The 18,327-nt window shown below is 37.5% G+C and overlaps 1 protein-coding gene and 1 long non-coding RNA gene across 2 annotated transcripts; one reads left to right on the top strand and one right to left on the bottom strand.

The window, feature by feature from the left end:
- The first annotated feature begins 1,115 nt into the window (after nt 1–1,115).
- LOC136241043 (uncharacterized) lies at nt 1,116–16,948 on the top strand. The gene is made up of 3 exons (XM_066032222.1): nt 1,116–1,565; nt 1,645–1,890; nt 14,989–16,948. The coding sequence occupies exons 1-3, from the start codon at nt 1,271–1,273 to the stop codon at nt 16,833–16,835; spliced, it is 2,388 nt and encodes a 795-aa protein (XP_065888294.1). The 5' UTR covers nt 1,116–1,270; the 3' UTR covers nt 16,836–16,948.
- Nucleotides 12,548–13,722, bottom strand: LOC136240915 (uncharacterized). Its single transcript, XR_010694024.1, has 3 exons — nt 13,360–13,722; nt 12,896–13,299; nt 12,548–12,842 (listed from the first exon to the last, which is right to left on the bottom strand). It is a non-coding gene; the product is annotated as an uncharacterized lncRNA (long non-coding RNA).
- Nucleotides 16,949–18,327: the final 1,379 nt, after the last annotated feature.

Raw genomic sequence — 18,327 nt, 5'->3', positions numbered from 1 at the left:
TCATTAAAATGTTATCCAGCAGCAAAAGTATTAATAAAGCTATGCATTCTAATAGAATAGCTACATGTGTATATCATAGCTACGCTATAACAAATCAGTTAACAAACTAGTGCAATTTAATATTATCAGTTTAACAGGATAATAAGCAGTGAAACAAGGATGGCAATACAACATAATATTATGTAGCTGTGTGGGATAATCTCTACTTTGGCAATGAACAGATGGTGGTAACATACCAAAGTATAGGGATTATCCCACATAATACCATCATTCATACCTAATTTTGGAAAACCTATATACCTTTTGGGTACAATGTACATTTGTAAAAAGAGTATTTATATTTTGAATGGTAATAACTCACCAACATTGGCAGCTATGTGGGTGAAATTCCTCTGAAGATGGAGAGATCTATGGCCCTTCAGAGTATTTAGGTTCAAGAAGCAGCCCCTACAATTTCCCACCATTTTAGATAGGTTTTTCGATCATGATTCCTCACAAAAAGGGTGAAGAGGTAGGGGATGGTGTAGACAGCGGTTAGGGTTCAAAATGGATGTGCACCATAATGGCAAGCTCTGGGCCAAATTGTATGCCCACAGGAGTCCTGATGGATGCAATGGCACAAAACACACCTTTCATACTTGGGTAACTTTGCCAGACATGCCTACTGAAGTCCATCTCCAGAAAGTATACCTGGCAAGATTGAGACAAAATTTGCATGAAAGTAGTTAGCTAGAGAATGTAGTCATCTCTAGTGTAAATTGCTTATGTTCCCAAAAAGTTTTCCAAGATCAGGCTATATATCTTGTTCCACTACATTTTGTCCCTGTAGCCCTACTTCATTTTAAATTTATTAGATCTCATCCGAATATTCTGGAATATTTCATTATTATTTCCACTACCTATTATTCCAAAAATTATTCCAGCATAATAGATGCATGTCTATAAATATGACTTAACCTGTAATGTAAGACAATAATGAATTATATAATGGTGCATCTGAAAGGTCTTACAATTTAATGCAACCATAATGTTTTTAATGATCTAGATTGTGAGTATTTTCCACTACAAACTGTGACATGTAGTATAAACTTGCAACTCGCAAGGTCAAGAGTAACTATAGCTAGAAACCCAAAGTTGTATCATCTCATAATCAATTAAGTAACTCAAACGTCACACCTTAACTTCCTATAAGATCATTACAAAATAGTGTCTACATAAAGCTAGTTCCAGTTTTGTAGACTGATTTTATGGCTATAGCTAGTAAGTTGACATGTTGGTAAATATATTCTTTCCAGACTCCCAACTAGAGACTTATTACCACAGAATACTACAACTAATGCCGAGCAACTACACGCAAAGTGTTGAGATACTAAATAATTATATAACTGATGATCAGATTTGTATGATTTTGAATAGCAGTGACTCTACTTCTGCTAATAAGATAATACTGGATTGTTTGATTAAAAGAATGAGCAGTAGAGAAGAATTACTTGATCTGTGTGATCTACTGGATATTATTAGTACATCACATCAGTTGATGATGGTGATCAATGAAATGAGATTTGGTAAGTAATAGTAGTGCCATGTGGGAAATGAACCTATACCATTGCAATACTGTATAATCAGTGTGTTATTGCCATATAGAATTGCTATTGTGTGTTCCAAAAGTTGCTTCGATAACTACTACGACTACCACTACCACTGCTACTACTGCTGCTGCTGCTGCTACTGCTGTTGATTTCATAACACCTAACAGTAGTGAATCTAGTTGTCTACCAGTGGCTCAATGTTCTGATCCGATTGTAGTCCATGGCTCACCAAGCACTTCATCACTGAGAACAGAAGAAAATTTTGTCGTTGCCAAGCCGAATGTGCAGCAATCCCAAAAAGGTATGCACTATTAAATTGTAGAAGGATGAAATGCAGATTGTCTCCAATTCTTCTCTAAGTACTCTCTATACCAAGTTGTGAAACAGGGCATAGCCTTCAAAAACCTTAGGTTAAAATTTAAATCAAAGATGGCAGTGACAATATTGCTACAACTACAATGATGTTATTGTTAATACTGTCAGCAACAACCTATCAAATTACCATTGTGCCTTACTAAACTCAGTAATCAAATATTTTTCCAGGATAATGTAAAACACATGATCCATTAAAAAGAATACGAAGATTGCTTCATATTTCTACATATTGTAATGTAGTGATGTGTACAGAAGTACACATATTGTACTTTGCATGGGAGGATCAAAGTGCTGCCACATGCTGTATTTCCATATTGTACCAATTAACTGCATAACTGTACTGTATGAGTCATGCAGTACAGTTACTGTATGTGGCTAATTGGGTAAATACAGTACAGTCATGCAGCACGGTTATGTAAGGAATGTTACAAAAACGACCCCACTCAGACAGCACGATTGGTCACATGCATGGCATTGTAAATCACTGAAACTAGCCAGACTAATTCTACCAGTTGGCTGTATGACTAGAAATAGATTACATGAATTCTTACTGATAGTGTGACATGGAAAATTGAAGCAATAATCCCACATGATGGCATGATGGATCACGTGTGTGACACTGTCTATTGCTAAAACTAGCCAAACTAATCCTACCAGTTTGTTCTACAAGTACATTATATGGCAACTTACTTATATCTAATCACTGAAAATTGGGTACTCAAGAAAATTGCTCCAAGCAAGACAACCAGTAAGTACAATAAAACACTTAAAGCACCGCCTATGCTTGTGTGTACAAAAATACAACATCCGGGGGTGTCTCAAGGCAAATACAGCACTTGGATTCGCCTCGTGCTGTATTAATCCCTCGACATCCCCCTCGCACTGTATTTTCTGTACACAGGAGTGGTGGTGCTTTAACTATAACATGGAAAACATACCATTTTGGCACATATAACATTTTGAAATTGAAAATCTTGTGAGGGGCTGTAAGACTAATGTAATTATATTAGTGACAAGGTAAGTACATGAGAGTATATTTGGCCCCAAACACTGTACCATTCAATGCTCAGAAAAATTTAAAACGCCTCCACAAGGCCGCCCACAGGGGGGGGCAACTGGGGCATTTTGCCCCGGGCCCCAGCCAGAAAGGAGCCCCAGGAGGCCCCATGAAGGGCCCCCTGAATACCTGTTTTAAAGATCGATATACTCTAATAGAGCAGTCAGATCTAAATACTCTAATAGAGCAGTCACAGTATTCTTCAGAGGAGCAGTGTAGCAAGCTTATAGATAAGGAGATATGGTTGGTGATGGGTAGTTATTGTCATTGCCAGCAGGCTGTGACCTTTTTTTTTTTTTTTTGGTCTTCACCTTACAACTTGGGTGAAGGGCCCCATTTTAACTCTTTGCCCTGGGCCCCTTAATTTCTCTGGGCAGCCCTGCGCCTCCACTATTAATAATCAGACTGTCATGATAATAGTTGGCCTCTAATGTGAGGCAAGGATGTGTTCCTATTTTGTAAGCCCAACACATTTATATATAGTTCTAGTGTAGTTTGTAAAATTCTTGTAGTTTGCATTGTAAAAGAAATGTGTAGAGACAGCATCCTAAAGAATGCATCTCAGGCTTGCCATGTAATCAAACAGTATGGTAGTACCATTTAAGTAGGAATCTCCATGAAATGACACGCGCCGCCAAAAATATCGCCTTTAAAAATCAGTTTAGAAACATCTTACACGACGAAAATTACTTTTACGGAATAATATTAGTCCATCTAGCATCAAATGTAGCGTTAAAAAACAAGAAAATGTTTATGTCTTCTTCTTAATCCAATGAAACCATATCGAGGTGTTAATTTTCCATGTCAACACTTTCTTTAAGCAGCATAATAGATGCCGCAAAATTATTTAAGGCGCTTAGACTACGGTACTGTACAGAGCAGAGTACGGAGGCACCGGTACTCCATGTATTATTGATCTATTGATCGAGACCATGATTACCACGCCCCCTTTATGCTAGCTGTATTTGTGACCACACACCTTCAAGTTGGTAGGTTGATTCGAGCTCAGATTCGAGATTCTCTAGTGATAGTAATTATACAAGCGCCCTGAAAATAGGGTCTGGTCAGCGTCTGTCTAGAATCAAGGACTTGTGCCACCGTTACCGAAAAAAACAAAAAAAAACTGGTGTGTCCAATCAAATCGTAGTATTGCCAATTAAATGCATTTTGGCCGCACAATGTGAGTAAATACTGGTGCGAAAGTTACAAAACGAAAGTTGCGTGAGTTAATTCTTTTTGTGTTAGGGCAAATAAACCAAGGGACAATTTCCATTTACCATTTGTGTGTAATAGACACCTTCCCTCGGAAAGTAGAAATATCGACTCCACAGCCTAAGCATCAATCGCCCATAGAAATCAACTAATTGAAACCCTTAAAACATCACTTTTATGATTGAATTCTTTGCTGTTCGATATGTTTGTTAACGCGAGCTGCCTGAGTATAATTACGCATTCCTAAACACAAGTCCTTAATGCTAGACAAACCAGACCCTATTTTTGGGGCACTTGTATTAGTGTCTAAATAGGGTCGGCGGCACCAGACTAACATCTTCGCAGGCTGATTTGAGATACTCTAATACAGCAGTCACCCTAATAGAACAGTCACATGTATAGCTAGCTGTATGCTTTATCAAAAAATAGTATATTAAAATTTATAAATTTACAGATAAAAAGTAGTGAAACAAGTGATAAATAATGGTAGCTATTACAGTATAGCTCAGTGGGAGATCCCTACTTTGGCATGGTATAACAATTATTTTGTGCTTAATGCCAAAGTAGGGATTTCCCACTGAGCTATACTGTAATAGCTACCATTGTTCATCACTTGTTTCACTAATTTTTATCGCTTGGATTCCTAAATTTTAATATAGTAGTGTTAATAGCATCTGTATGAATTTCCATGTGATCATAAGGCTATGAGTTATGCAGCATTGAGTAGTATATATACACCTACTAAAACAACCACCATCAGTTAACAGAGGTTGATTATTACTCCATATAGCAAGCCACATCAAGACTCACGGTAGTGAGTCGCGAGGCCAATTAAGAAGCACAAAGCGCGCGCCTACAAAATTAATAAACACATGACCACTACTGTGAGCCATTTACATGAGGGATCTATTATGCAATCTTTTAAAATCCACATGGCGAAATCTCAGGTTTACTAAAAGATTCCACCTCGAAACCAGGGGCATGTAACCTTTGTATAATGAGTAACTACCACATGAAAAGTCAGGCAAATTGTCAGAGTAGTTTGTTCCATCGCCCACCCATTTACCATGTGTTAATTAAATTATTTATTCAAATGTGCATCGTTCTTTTTTTAATTTTCTTCGTCATCGCATCCCATTGAAGCGATTTTCTTTCAACCATGAAGTCGTATTGTAAAAAGGCTGTGGCTATTAGGGGCTTTTTACACAATGTATCTGTACATTTAGTTTCGCTAAAAGTTGTTTGTTAGTTTATGAGATCGCTTTTGTGCTCTTTGAAGATTCAAACTTGCCACCATGACGTCGAGGTGTGGGTGCCCGCCTCATTTCCAAAACCCAAACAGTGTGGAAGTGGATAAGGTCATTAGCCATAGTGAGCTGGCCGATTTGATAGATACTGTGCTGTCAACTCTTGGTTTAATTGTGAGCAGTCACTGATTTGTTTTAATTTTGCCACGGTATGCCTCCACCAGTGACTCGTCGGTGTGACTTGACTCCGGCCCATGCAGGGCCTTACATAGCTAGCTATAGCCAGCTGTTTCATACCCGCTGTAGTGATACAGTTGAAGTAATTTACTGCTACATTACCCGTGCACGTCTCTAATTCCGCCCCAGCCCTTCAGTGCCTGTGAAACTTCAGTGTTGACTTAAAAAGCCATGCAGCACCAGCGTATCACCTTTCAGTCACAGCACTTCGTAGACCCTCATGCAACCACCCACAATTATAGCAACACTTTAATGATAGCATGATATATTGTAATAGTAAACATTTACATTATGATAATCCCATAAAAAAATAACTAAAAAGACTACAATAGCACAAGAAGCCAGATATACTAGTGTTTGGCTATGAAGTACCACCAAGAGTTCATAATATAGTAGTGGGGTCTTGGTACCACATATTATTTTTTCTTCACCATTTGTGTGATTTGTCCATTGACCATAAACTCACCCACCAACAGTCACAACATCAGTATCCACCCTGCATATACAGAAAGGGATACACTATGGTAAGGCACAGCTAACTAAAAACGTGTAATCATATAGTCAGACTAACATGTCAACAAACACTTTCTTCCACTATTATGATTATTGTTAAAGTGAGCATCCAACATAGTCATTCTCAAGATGTATTCAGCATACTGCAGCAATTGATGATCAATTTTGGAGTATATTACTTGACTTGTTTTGTGGTTCTCACCTACATTGTTGACATAGCAATATTTGTTGCTATAGGAGACATATAAACTAGGAGGGACTAGTGGTTATAGCATAATGGTAAACAAGTTACAACAGCAAAGGAAATTTTAATAAACTAGCAGTGATTGGATAGTTGATAGATAAAAGTAGAAGACAATTTGTAGTTTTTCCAGTCCTGATTGTTTGAGGATATTTGCTGACGACACCAAGTGTATACATACAGCTAAGACTGCTGAAGACTTCAACATTATACAAGAGGACCTTAACATAGCCAGCAACTGGTCCGTGTTGCGTAATTTATCATTTAATTGCTCCAAATGTGCTGTTTTACACTTTTGGTGCAACAATAATAGTACTGCTCAGTACTTCCTCAACAATAACAATATTGAATCGACAGAACTGATTAAAGACCTTGGGATCATGATATCTACTGACTTCTCCTGGTCTGCCCATTGTAATATGGTTGTGTCCAGAGCCTACAAACAGCTAGGCTTAATCCGTCGTAGTTTTACAACCAACTGTATCTTGACAAAGAAACAATTATACATCTCCTTGGTGCGTTCTCAACTTATGTACTGCTCCCAAATCTGGCGACCCAATCTTGTTCAAGATATCCAGCTTTTGGAAAGGGTTCAGCGGAGAGCCACAAAGTACATTCTTAATGATTATACTTCATCCTATAAAACTAGACTATTAAAGTTGTCGATGCTTCCCCTCATGTTTACTTACGAACTAAATGACTTGTTATTTTTTATTAAATCCATCAAGAATCCATCTTTACACTTTGACATCTCCAAGTGGGTCCATTTTAACAGCAACAGTTCTACAAGATCATCAACCCATTCCAAGCTAGTTCATAATTATACGAAATATAGCACCTCCCGCCACTTTTATTTTAACCGTTTACCACGTTTATGGAATGTACTGCCACCTTTAAATCTAGATCTATCTATAGCAACACTAAAGAGACAGTTAAACAACATCTTCTGGGCCATGTTCACTTCAAACTTTGATGACAATAATTACTGTACTTATCATGTTGTATGTCCTTGTCATAGGTGTAGTTCCACCCCAATTACCCCTTTGTTAATTAATTAGTTTACTTGTAATTTTTAGTTGCTCCCTTGTAATCTTAACTTATAATTGGGTGCTGATAGCTCTTATCAGCACACCAGCTGCTGTATTTTATAGTCTAGTTTAGTTTTATACCAACCCCCCAGTTTGTATCCATGTCTTTCAGCAGCAAAATCACAATAATAATAATAATAATAATAATAAGCACATTAGCTGAAAAAAGCAAGACAGACTAAATTTCAACACAGTTTATGATGCAAACCCATTATGTACCTACCACTGTGTTACCCTATCACTCCCCTTGGATGTAAGTGGGACTTTACAAGGCGAATTGACATGAAACTGCTGCTTCAGTATGGGGCATTTGACAATCATTCATTAAGCACCCAAGTATTTTTTTCTACGCTGTCAAATCCCCCACATTGCAACTGGAGCCAATGGTGGGGATTTAACACAATAGGTTTGTCCTACCATGGGGCATTTAACATTCGGATGTGCCCACTATAGCCCTATATATGCCCGAAGGAGGGGGAGGGTTAGTAGGGAAATATGTTGATATGTGCATTATATATAATATGGTGCATCTACTGGGGTAAGTAGACTAAGCCTGTACCTTGTGGGCCTAAGCATGTTCCTCTCCTGTTTTGAAAAATAATCTTTTATTGCCTGCCCCTAACTGGAGTTTGCCTAACACCTTCAACATCACAAAAAGCTATCTAAAATGGTTAATTTAGCTTTGACCATTGGCAAACTACAACACTCAACAATTATATCAGAGTATACATAACTCTATATATCTGCCCAGTTACTATATAGTAGGGTCCATGGTTTTCTCAGATCTGCTTATATTATTATCACATCAATCAATCGATGCATAGTAATTATGGTATACTGTATGTACGCATTGAGCTGAGCCCTCAAAAATATTAACTTATTAGTTTTGTAGTATTGACTTACTTGCTAATCATTCAAATACCTGACACATTATTTATAGCCAAAGATTTCATCATACATTAGAGGAAGCCATAAAAGTATATAGTCTTATTGCCATTCCTGAACTGTTGATAGAAGCACTTGTCTGCTCTTGACAACTTCGTTGTCATCACCAACCATCTGGTTGGTTGAAATGTTGAGGAAAAGTCTTTCATTTTTAGCTGTTTTCTCACTAGGGTTCAGCTCAACTTGTTCGCGGTCTGACCCACACAGCTGCTAGAACAAGCCAGCTACAAGGATCTGGCCTACCGAAAAACATATACATATAATCCCAGGAAGCTACTATGGCGTGGCCCATGGGGGATTCCTGTCTAAAATTACGACGGTAGTTATATATCCGTTTACAATGACTTATACACGAACTTACTCGGAAATTCACTGGGAGAATAATAGTGTGATGCATTCAGTGCCTTCATGTCAAGTCCATTCCGAGGCATAGCTACATTCAGCTAGTCTCGCCATTCAGCAACAACTCGCAGCCGATTCGCCTCCACTTGTTACGCATACAGACTATAGTTATATCACCAATCCACCGCTTCAGGAAGAAACATTAAGATGGTAGCCTCAACTTTGTCACTATCCCTCACACTCAAGCTCACACTATCCTTGGTTCTTATTTTCACGTGAACATCATGCAAAATATCACGTGAGTCCTTGAGGGAAATTTGAACAGTTTGAACGAGTTTTTCTTAGCAAGTCACTTCAGTTTAGTAGTGCTTCTAAACACTGAACTTGAAGCTTTTGCTACTGATTTAACTAGCTAATCTCATACTGAAGCTGTTATTATGCATGCATGCATGCAGTGTCTCCTATGTAATATAATAGCCAATCTTCACTCAGTAACTGTATGCTCTCCATTCAACAAAAGTAGTGGTATCCTGTGCCAAAAACAGCCCAGCTGTAAAAAAAGGCGAGGCCAAGAATGCACAATTACATGTTCATGGAGTAACTACAACTAAAAGACATGACATCAAAATCTGGCCAAGAAAGCATTTACAGTATAGGCACTTTGCATTCATTTTCTGTATGCTTCACATTATCACATCCAACTAGCTGTACATATGTGCTTGCAATATAAACAATACTACTGAAATGATAAGATGATTACACTGCATTGTTACCAAAATTAATTTAACTAAAAATTTACAATTGGTTTCTACTTGGCCATCTTTTTGCACTGTATATTAAAATAAAAGATGGCCAAGTAGAAACCAATTGTAAATTTTTAGTTAAATTAATTTTGGTAACAATGCAGTGTAATCATCTTTTATCATTTCAGTAGTATTGTTTATATTGCAAGCACATATTATGTACAGCTAGTTGGATGTGATAATGTGAAGCATACAGAAAATGAATGCATAAAAGAGCCTATACTGTAAATGCTTTCTTGGCCAGATTTTGATATCATGTCTTTTAGTTGTAGTTACTCCATGAACATGTACTTGTGCATTCTTGGCCTCGCCTTTTTTTACAGCTGGGCTGTTTTTGGCACAGGATTAACTATACTGTAAATAAAACTGCCAATTTTTTTTTGGAACGATTTGTGAAGTTTTTAATTTATTGATATATGTATGGTGCAAGCACAAACCTTCATGATCCCTACTATAGAGTGCTACTTACTGTATTGGATACTATACAGTACTACTGTACTGTATATACTATACAAGTAATACTGTATACAGTATTATACAGTACTTGCAGGGACAGATCCAGGAGGTGCACAGGAACGTACCCCACTCACTGTTAACCCTATAACACATATTAGAGTCATTCACAATAACATACTAAATGGAGTAGATTAATGGTGTTCAACCAAAGAAAGAGTGGCAGATCCAGAGAGAGGTACAGGGTAGGTGATGACCCTCTTTCACCTCTCCCTCACCCTTCCCCATCCTCATAATTTTTTTCTGACAAGATTGAGACACTCTACTCAAATATTCTAATAGAACAGTCATCGCATGTAACTCAAAAAATTATCCAAGTGTATCTACTGTATTTGACCAGTTAATAGCCGCAGCTACTATAACTTTCAGCAAGGATAACCCTGCTGCTACGTACTATGCAAAAGCAGCTACTATCTGAAGGCAGCTACTGTGAGCTTGTGTGGCAGCAGCTCGTGGTGTTTATATGGATTCACAAGTGACTGACCTTGTTTATAATCATCCTTCAATAACGTCATTCACTTTAACTTCTCTCAAAAATGCTTTTTCCTGGCTTAACCAACTCCTTTCCCAGTTTCTACTTCAAATGCGTCTCTGTGCTAAATATCAGAAATTTGATGTCATGACATCCTAGTTGACGCCATGATGTCTTGGCGTTATATTATTAAAATTACATAGGTAGTAGAGGGCACATTATAACCTACCTAATGTTTCCTCTACTACCTAAGGAATCAATTTTCATGATTCTAGTAGTCCAAAGTTAGGGTTAGAGTTTGAGTTCAACTTTAGCTAGGAAATCAAAGAGTAAATCCAGTTAGGGTTTGGGTTCAGATACATTTTAAAATATGTGCTAGATCGCCATATTTATATTTAACTCTATCTAAGATTCAGGGTTTTGGCACCTAGCAGTGGTGGTGCCGTGGTTAGGACTTTGATGCATTACAGAAAAGTGACGGGATCAAGTACAGAAATTTCTATTATTTTCTATTTTTTCTCCTCCCCCCTTTACAAGTTTTAAGTTAAAGTCACAAAACATCAGATCTCTGAGATGTAGTCAATTCCGTCTTTGCAAAAATTTGAACATGTGGCTTGATCTGGTTTGTAATTGATATTGTGATGTTTAGTATTATTATCAATTTTATCTAAAGAAAGGGTACACAAAAGGCTTATAGCCTGTACAAGGTGGTCCCCAAAACACATACACAGTACAAAAAGCAATATTAGAAACATTGACTAAAAAAAATTACTATCTACAAGCAAACAAAAACAACAAATGAGCAAACGAAAACAACTATACAAAAAGTAATAATAAGTGAGAGACATCAGTTAAACAAGTAACATCGGAGCCATGATCTAAATAAGCATGATGGTAAGGACAAAATTTCATATGGGATTGAGTTCCAAACAAATGGTGTGTTAATTCACGTAGAAGGAATATCTGAATGCATTGATGGAAGAAGATCGAGTCTGCAAAGTCAGTTTGGGAGTGAAATTCTGAAATAATTATATTTTAATGGTTCTGTTTTAAGATGTTGTAGAGCATGATCAAACTAAACTGTTCCCTATAAGATTTAAGTGATTCCCATTGTAACTCATTTAGCATCTCCGTAACTAGAGGTGTACCGATATGAGTTTTTGGCATGTACCGATATCCGATATTGATGCCACCAGAAGAAGCCGATAACCGATAGCCGATCCGATATTTGCATTATAGTTAAAAGTGTACATTTACCTACCCTACAACATGTGCATGCTATAGTGGTATACAGCTTGGGTTTCTATTGTGCAATCCAGACAATTAGGCACCCACAAACATTTTTATGTATACTCCCATGAAGCCTTAAATAAATATTTCTGCATTACTCTGCATTCTAATGGCTTGTGAGAAAGCTGGTACAGCAAGTTTCCTTGGTTATCCTGTGACCCTTCTTTTATTGCAAGGTACTCTATAGCTGCTTCATTTGTAAAGACTGTGATAAGCTTTTCAGCAACAAACACTAGAATCGCGTGTATTTATATGGCTTCTCGTAGCGTAGCGTTTGTTTCAGAGAGAACAATAAGCCACTGGCACTAAACAGCCACATGGATAACGTAGAAAACCAATGCATAATCCGTTTATGTACAAACTATTGCTACTGTCTAAATATCGGTAGCGATATCGGTCCTCCTACTGTTCTGTACCGATACCGATATTGGTAAAAATTACCATATTGGTGGCCGATATTATAGCCGATCCGATTATCGGTACACCTCTAGATTCTAGTGATCTGTGAAGTGTCTTTCCACCTATTAGGTGAGGTGTCGTAGTGGTCTTGGCCACCGGCACTTGTGCTATGCTACACAAAACCGCAGCAAGCAAAACCGCAGCAGTCTATTATAACTGCACACTTCTTAAAAAACTTTCTAAATGCCGTGGGCATTGTTTGACGTAGAGTATCTCTGTCAGGCCATTTGATAAAAGGAGCAGTCTTCACAGCCATTACATCCAATACCTGGTGAAAATATCTAGATACAGTGCTACAATGCACCCCAAATCGGAATGCAAGGTCTTCATCCATTAAGTTTAGGCGAAGTTTCATGAAGAACATGATTAAGATAGACATTTTTGATAATCTTGTGTTATCAGGTAAGGCTGATGATACAAGGTCAAACAAAGCCTTAAAAACACACCACTCAGCAATACCTGTAAAGACTAAAGTCATAATCTACATTATGGCAAAAATATGTGTTAACTACCTGTGTAAAATTTCAGTAAGTGATCGCTCTGTTGCAAGTGCTCACTGGATATGTGAGTTTTTTCTAAGTATGATACTTTCATTTTAAGCTCATCATTCTCTTTTCTTAGCCTGTCATTATCCCTCTGTAACTGTATGTACTCCAGCATGAAAGCATCATCTGTCTGACATCCATCATTCGTGGTTGTTTTGGTGGTTGTACTAGCATTGTTTTGGTGGTAGTACTAGCTGCTGCTACAGAACTAGCATTGCCAACATCCTCAGAATCAGAAACAACTCTCTTCCTTTTAGCCCGTTGTTCAGCCCTATTGTGCCTTTCTGGGTCAGGAACAGAAACTTTATGGCCCATGTATAAAGTGGGCACCCAGTCAGGATCAGTTGTTTCATAGAGTTGTGCTGGCTTACCTACAAATATAGCTAGCTAGCTAATTACTGATAACAAGTATATAAGCATGTCTAGCTAACCTGACCTGAAGTGTATAGAGCACACACGAGAAGATGTTGTGGGTGTCCAACCTTCCCTATGTATACTGACAATCCATGCCTCACGCCGCTTCCTTGATAGCTCTTCCGTTTGTACTCCCTGGGTTGTGCGGACAGCAGGTATCAAGTAGAAACCTTCCGTACCACGTCTTTTACGACCTACAACGCAGCAAGAATTCACCATTATCACTGAGATTACCACTGAGACTCGTCTGTATCACAATTACTATAGGTATAAACCTACAACTATGGGTATTTATAGCATTACGCGTGCCTCTTTTGCCTTCGAAGATGGCGTATAGCAACAGTAACCAGGACACACCCTCGTTTGCAAAACCTCTATTGGTAAAAAATGCCATATCGATGGCGGATATTTTAGCCGATCCGATTATCGGTACACCTCTATCCATAACACTAGCATCATATGTATACTCTCCTTTTACATATCTAGCAGCACATGTTGTGACTATAATTCTAGGATGTGGATCAGCTACTATCCAGGTGTGGCTATTTTATTTTATTTTTTTATTAAGGCTTTACTGCACAAGTGCTGAAGGTCTGTAGGATGCCTGGTCCTACAGTCTGTTTAAAGTTGTTATGGAAAGTGTGTTTGAAAAGGTGGAGAAATATTATATGATCGCGAACTGCTGCTATTAACCAGTCAAATATGGCATTTTCAAGAAATTTCCATTGAGCTAAGTACACCCATGGCATGGTGCTGCTATTTAAAATCTTATACAGAGCCGTGGTCCTTTGCATAACACAACTCATTACTTAATTTTTAAAAAAACTACTCACAGGATAATTGGCATTCACCACTGTCACTGATCCTACAACTCATGTTTTAACAAGTCCACTTATACTGCTATTATCAGTACTACAATGCCTTTGAGCTTCTGAGACAGGGGTGTACGCAGGAATTTTGAAAAGGGGTTTCCACTAGAGCTAGTTACTGTTATATTAGAGTAGTTTATATTGCCTGACTGCTTTATTAGAGTATCTCATCTTTTCACTAAAATCATAATTCAGGACTATGCTATAGCTAAGTGTGCTATCATGTGAGAAACTATTATTTAACAAAGATAAAAGTTTAAAATGTGTTCTGTTACATGACAGATTCCAGATTCTGGAAACCTGAAGTTTCAATTTCTTAATGTTTCAAGTACAGTGTAAAATCCAAATGGGTTTCCTGAAATCCCTGGAAACCCCCCTCGGTATGCCCCTGTGAGGGACTGTGCCCCCAGACCTCCTGCTCATATTATATCTACACCCCTCTTTCCAAACTCTGTATCTGCCTCTAGCTGATATATCGTACACAAGGAAATTTTGATATCAAAAAAAATTTGATGAATCAGTTTAATTCGTCAAATGTTTATAAGCGCCCTTAAAAGTACAGGTTTTGCCTACAATTTCTTCATTTTCGTCAACATTTTATTCGTCAAATCTGCTGAAGTCTGAATTCGTCAAATTTTTTTGACGTCAAAATTTCCTTGCGTACAGTAGTTGATTTCACAGCTATTTAACATAAAGGCTGCGTGCACCCTATGGCTTGTTTGGCTTTGCATAACGAAAATTATAATCACTGCAATTCACATTGTGTATCTTATACAGAGATAAAGTGTCCGCCACCTCCGCCACTACCACCCAACTATGTGTGCCGTCAAGTTCTTCTAGAAGAAATGGTTTTAAGTCTATGCCACTCATCTATTAACCCTAATAATTATGGAACAAGTTTAACACTTACTGGAGCTGGGGGATTTGGCAAAACATCTATAGCTACTGCTTTATGCCATCATCCTCTAATTAAAGAGCAATTCATGGATGGATGTGTGTTCATAGAACTTGGACCACAAGCTACTGATCCCAGCATGAAACTGAACCAGCTATATCACTTACTAAGTGGTCAGTACTTAAAACAAGGTGACATTAATCATGTCGAACAAGAAATGTATCACCTCACACACCATTATTGTCATAATCTTCTTGTAATTATTGATGATGTGTGGCATGTTGAAGATGCTGTGCCAATAGTGAAGGCATTTAGTAACTGTAAAATAGTCCTCACCACCAGGATGAATGATATTGAACGATACATACCCACCAAACAAGTTGTTACTATAGGTCCAATGGAAAAAAGTGAAGCTATTTCACTATTGACTTGTGGAGTAATCAATGTCAGTAAACTATCACAAGTGGATATGAGCTTACTTGATGAATTAGCTCAAGATGTCTACTTGTGGCCACTGCCTCTGTCTCTTATAAGAGGGCAACTGGCTAATCAGCTGAAACTACACAGATTATCTAACCACGAAGCAATTCAAATTGTGTATACTAAATTACGTGATAAAGGACTAATGGCATTTGACAAAACTAATATGGAAAGAAGTCGAAAATATGCAGTGAATTTTTGCATTGAAATGAGCTTGACTTTGCTAACAACATCATTATTAGATAATTTGAAATCCTTAGTATTGTACACTGGATTAGGTAATTCATTACACATAACATTGCTAAGGAATCTGTGGAAAACTACTGAGCATGAAGCAAGAGATATTGTTGATACCCTTTGGACCTATGGTCTAATACAATTTACCAATATTTCAATGCCTCCACATAATAAGACACAACGTTGTGTAGAGGTTCATATTGTGATCAGTCAGTACATCATTGAACATATGGACGGCGATGAGATATTAAACCTTTCACAATATGTCCAAAGTGGTCTTGGCATGACTCTAATAGACCACTTTTTCACTTCCTATGGAGTGGATAACCCAGATACATTATCTACACCAGAGTTTATAAAATTTGTGATTTGTGAAATAGAATATCATTCATTGCCAATTTACCTCAGAATGATTAATTCACATGCAATAAGTGATCCACATCATACCATGAGGTTATTACAATGGATACAAGAAATTATTACAGAACTATTACCAGATATTACAACATTTTTACCATCCATAGGTGAACGGGTTGATGCACTAATTACTGACTGTCACAATAGCCTGAAAAATGTTCACAGATTAAGCAGAGCATTAAATCAAAGTGTTCAACGATGTCTCACTCAAAGGAACTATCACAACTTAATCCAAACCATAGAGAGTTATATGAGTAATTACTGTATAGCACTGGTAGCACAGAAAGCTGTCAGCACTTCAGAGGAGATAATCCCATACTGTTATGATCAACAAATATCAGATCATGTCACATTTATTTGTAACACATTGCAAATGTACACACCAGAGCATCATGTCATCACTCAAATGATATTACCTTATATTGAGGTGAAAACAAGGCAACTCCGACTAATCCACACTTCACTACTGACAGGTTCACCAGATATGGATACAATACGTAATTACTTACTTTCTGGTTTAGATGCAGAAGAAAATGAGTTGCTACATATTGATCCCCTCATAACTTACCAAGAGATGTTTCCCAATGGACTATAATTTAAGTATTAGATATGAATACATACTCTAGCCTATATAACTCATTATATGTTACATTAAATATCATACTTTGTTGTGTTTTTTTTTGTAAAGATGCAAAACTTGTATGAAAATTTCTTACACGAAAATTTTTACATAAGATTGAACTACGCTAATAGAGCAGTCATTCACGTAAATCATACGAAATATTGTTACATGGAAATTTTTATCACAATTGTGCACCAACAATGGTAGCACTGGTAACACATGCACTTTAAATTTACTTTAAAACCCATAAACAACAGTTACAGGTGGAATGATGGCTTGTTAATTTCTACTAATTAATGTTGCATTTCTCTGTTACATGCAGCTGTCAACACATAAAGGGTCTAAACTTCAGGTCTGTGTAATTTAGTAACCCTCATGATCAGACCCTTATGGGGGACAGTAGCTATACCTTTTTTTGGTCTTCATTTTACAGCTAGGACCGAAGTTGCAATTCCAGAGTGGAAATCCCCTTTTAAAAAGTCTGGATCCGCTCCTGGAAAAATAAAAACTAAATTATAAAATTAAAAACTAATGTAACTATCCTACTGTATTACAGAAATAAAATACTACTACATATCTAGTTGGTGCACCACTCTTTACAGTTTCTTGCCAGAAACATTCTGTGAGAGGAGTGACATCTAGCTAACTATATTCTTTAATAACAGACTTTGGTGTCTTTATGTCGGGGTGAACAAAGCTTAACAATTTAACAAATTCTTGATAGTAGAAACTTGAAACTTTAGTTGAAAGTGACCTAGCTAGCACTGCTATTTCAATTGTATCATAGTAGCTAATTGGTAATCCTAAGACAGCCAACATGTACAGCTGTAGATATTCAATTTTGTTCTGTTTGCTTAAGACTGAATGTGATGAGTGGAGTCCAGAGGGAAAATTCCAACAAAGTGATGGATGGAAGTCTGGGAATTATTATATCACAATGCTGTTAATTGCATTCCAGTACAAGTCATAGTGCTACTGAGTATAGAGAGCTTGTATGCTCCATCCAGAGCAGCCATACTTGAGAGCAGGTTTCAATGAGGCCGGTTTGTCACCAAGCAAAACGATCCTGCAAGAATATTTGCCAAGATCTTGCAAGAGAATCCAGGATTTTGCAGGAATCCTGCAAGAGCTTTCCAGAATCTTGCAAGACTCATGAATCTGGTCATTTCTTGCATGAACTTGCAGGACTCCTGCAGGCTGGGCAACGCGAGCTGCCAACAAGTATCACTGCATGTCAGACACTAGGATAAGGTTGGAAACAAGTATTGAAACTATGTGGGTTTAATACAGACAAGCACATTATTAATTTTCGATAAATTGGCTAGTGGCGAATCATAAACTGGGGCCTTGTTTAAAGCATTGGCAGGTTATATAGAGCCAGTACCGGTTGCACTGTTTCGCCGGATATTTTTCCAGCAGTGGAGGCTACTAAGAAGTTACGTGCACTAAAAAAAATTGTGCAAAA

The sequence above is a fragment of the Dysidea avara genome, chromosome 12 (assembly GCF_963678975.1).
Source record: "Dysidea avara chromosome 12, odDysAvar1.4, whole genome shotgun sequence".
Taxonomy (NCBI): domain Eukaryota; kingdom Metazoa; phylum Porifera; class Demospongiae; order Dictyoceratida; family Dysideidae; genus Dysidea; species Dysidea avara.
Note: the sequence above shows the minus strand (reverse complement) of the source record. Positions and strands in the feature narration are given on the sequence as shown.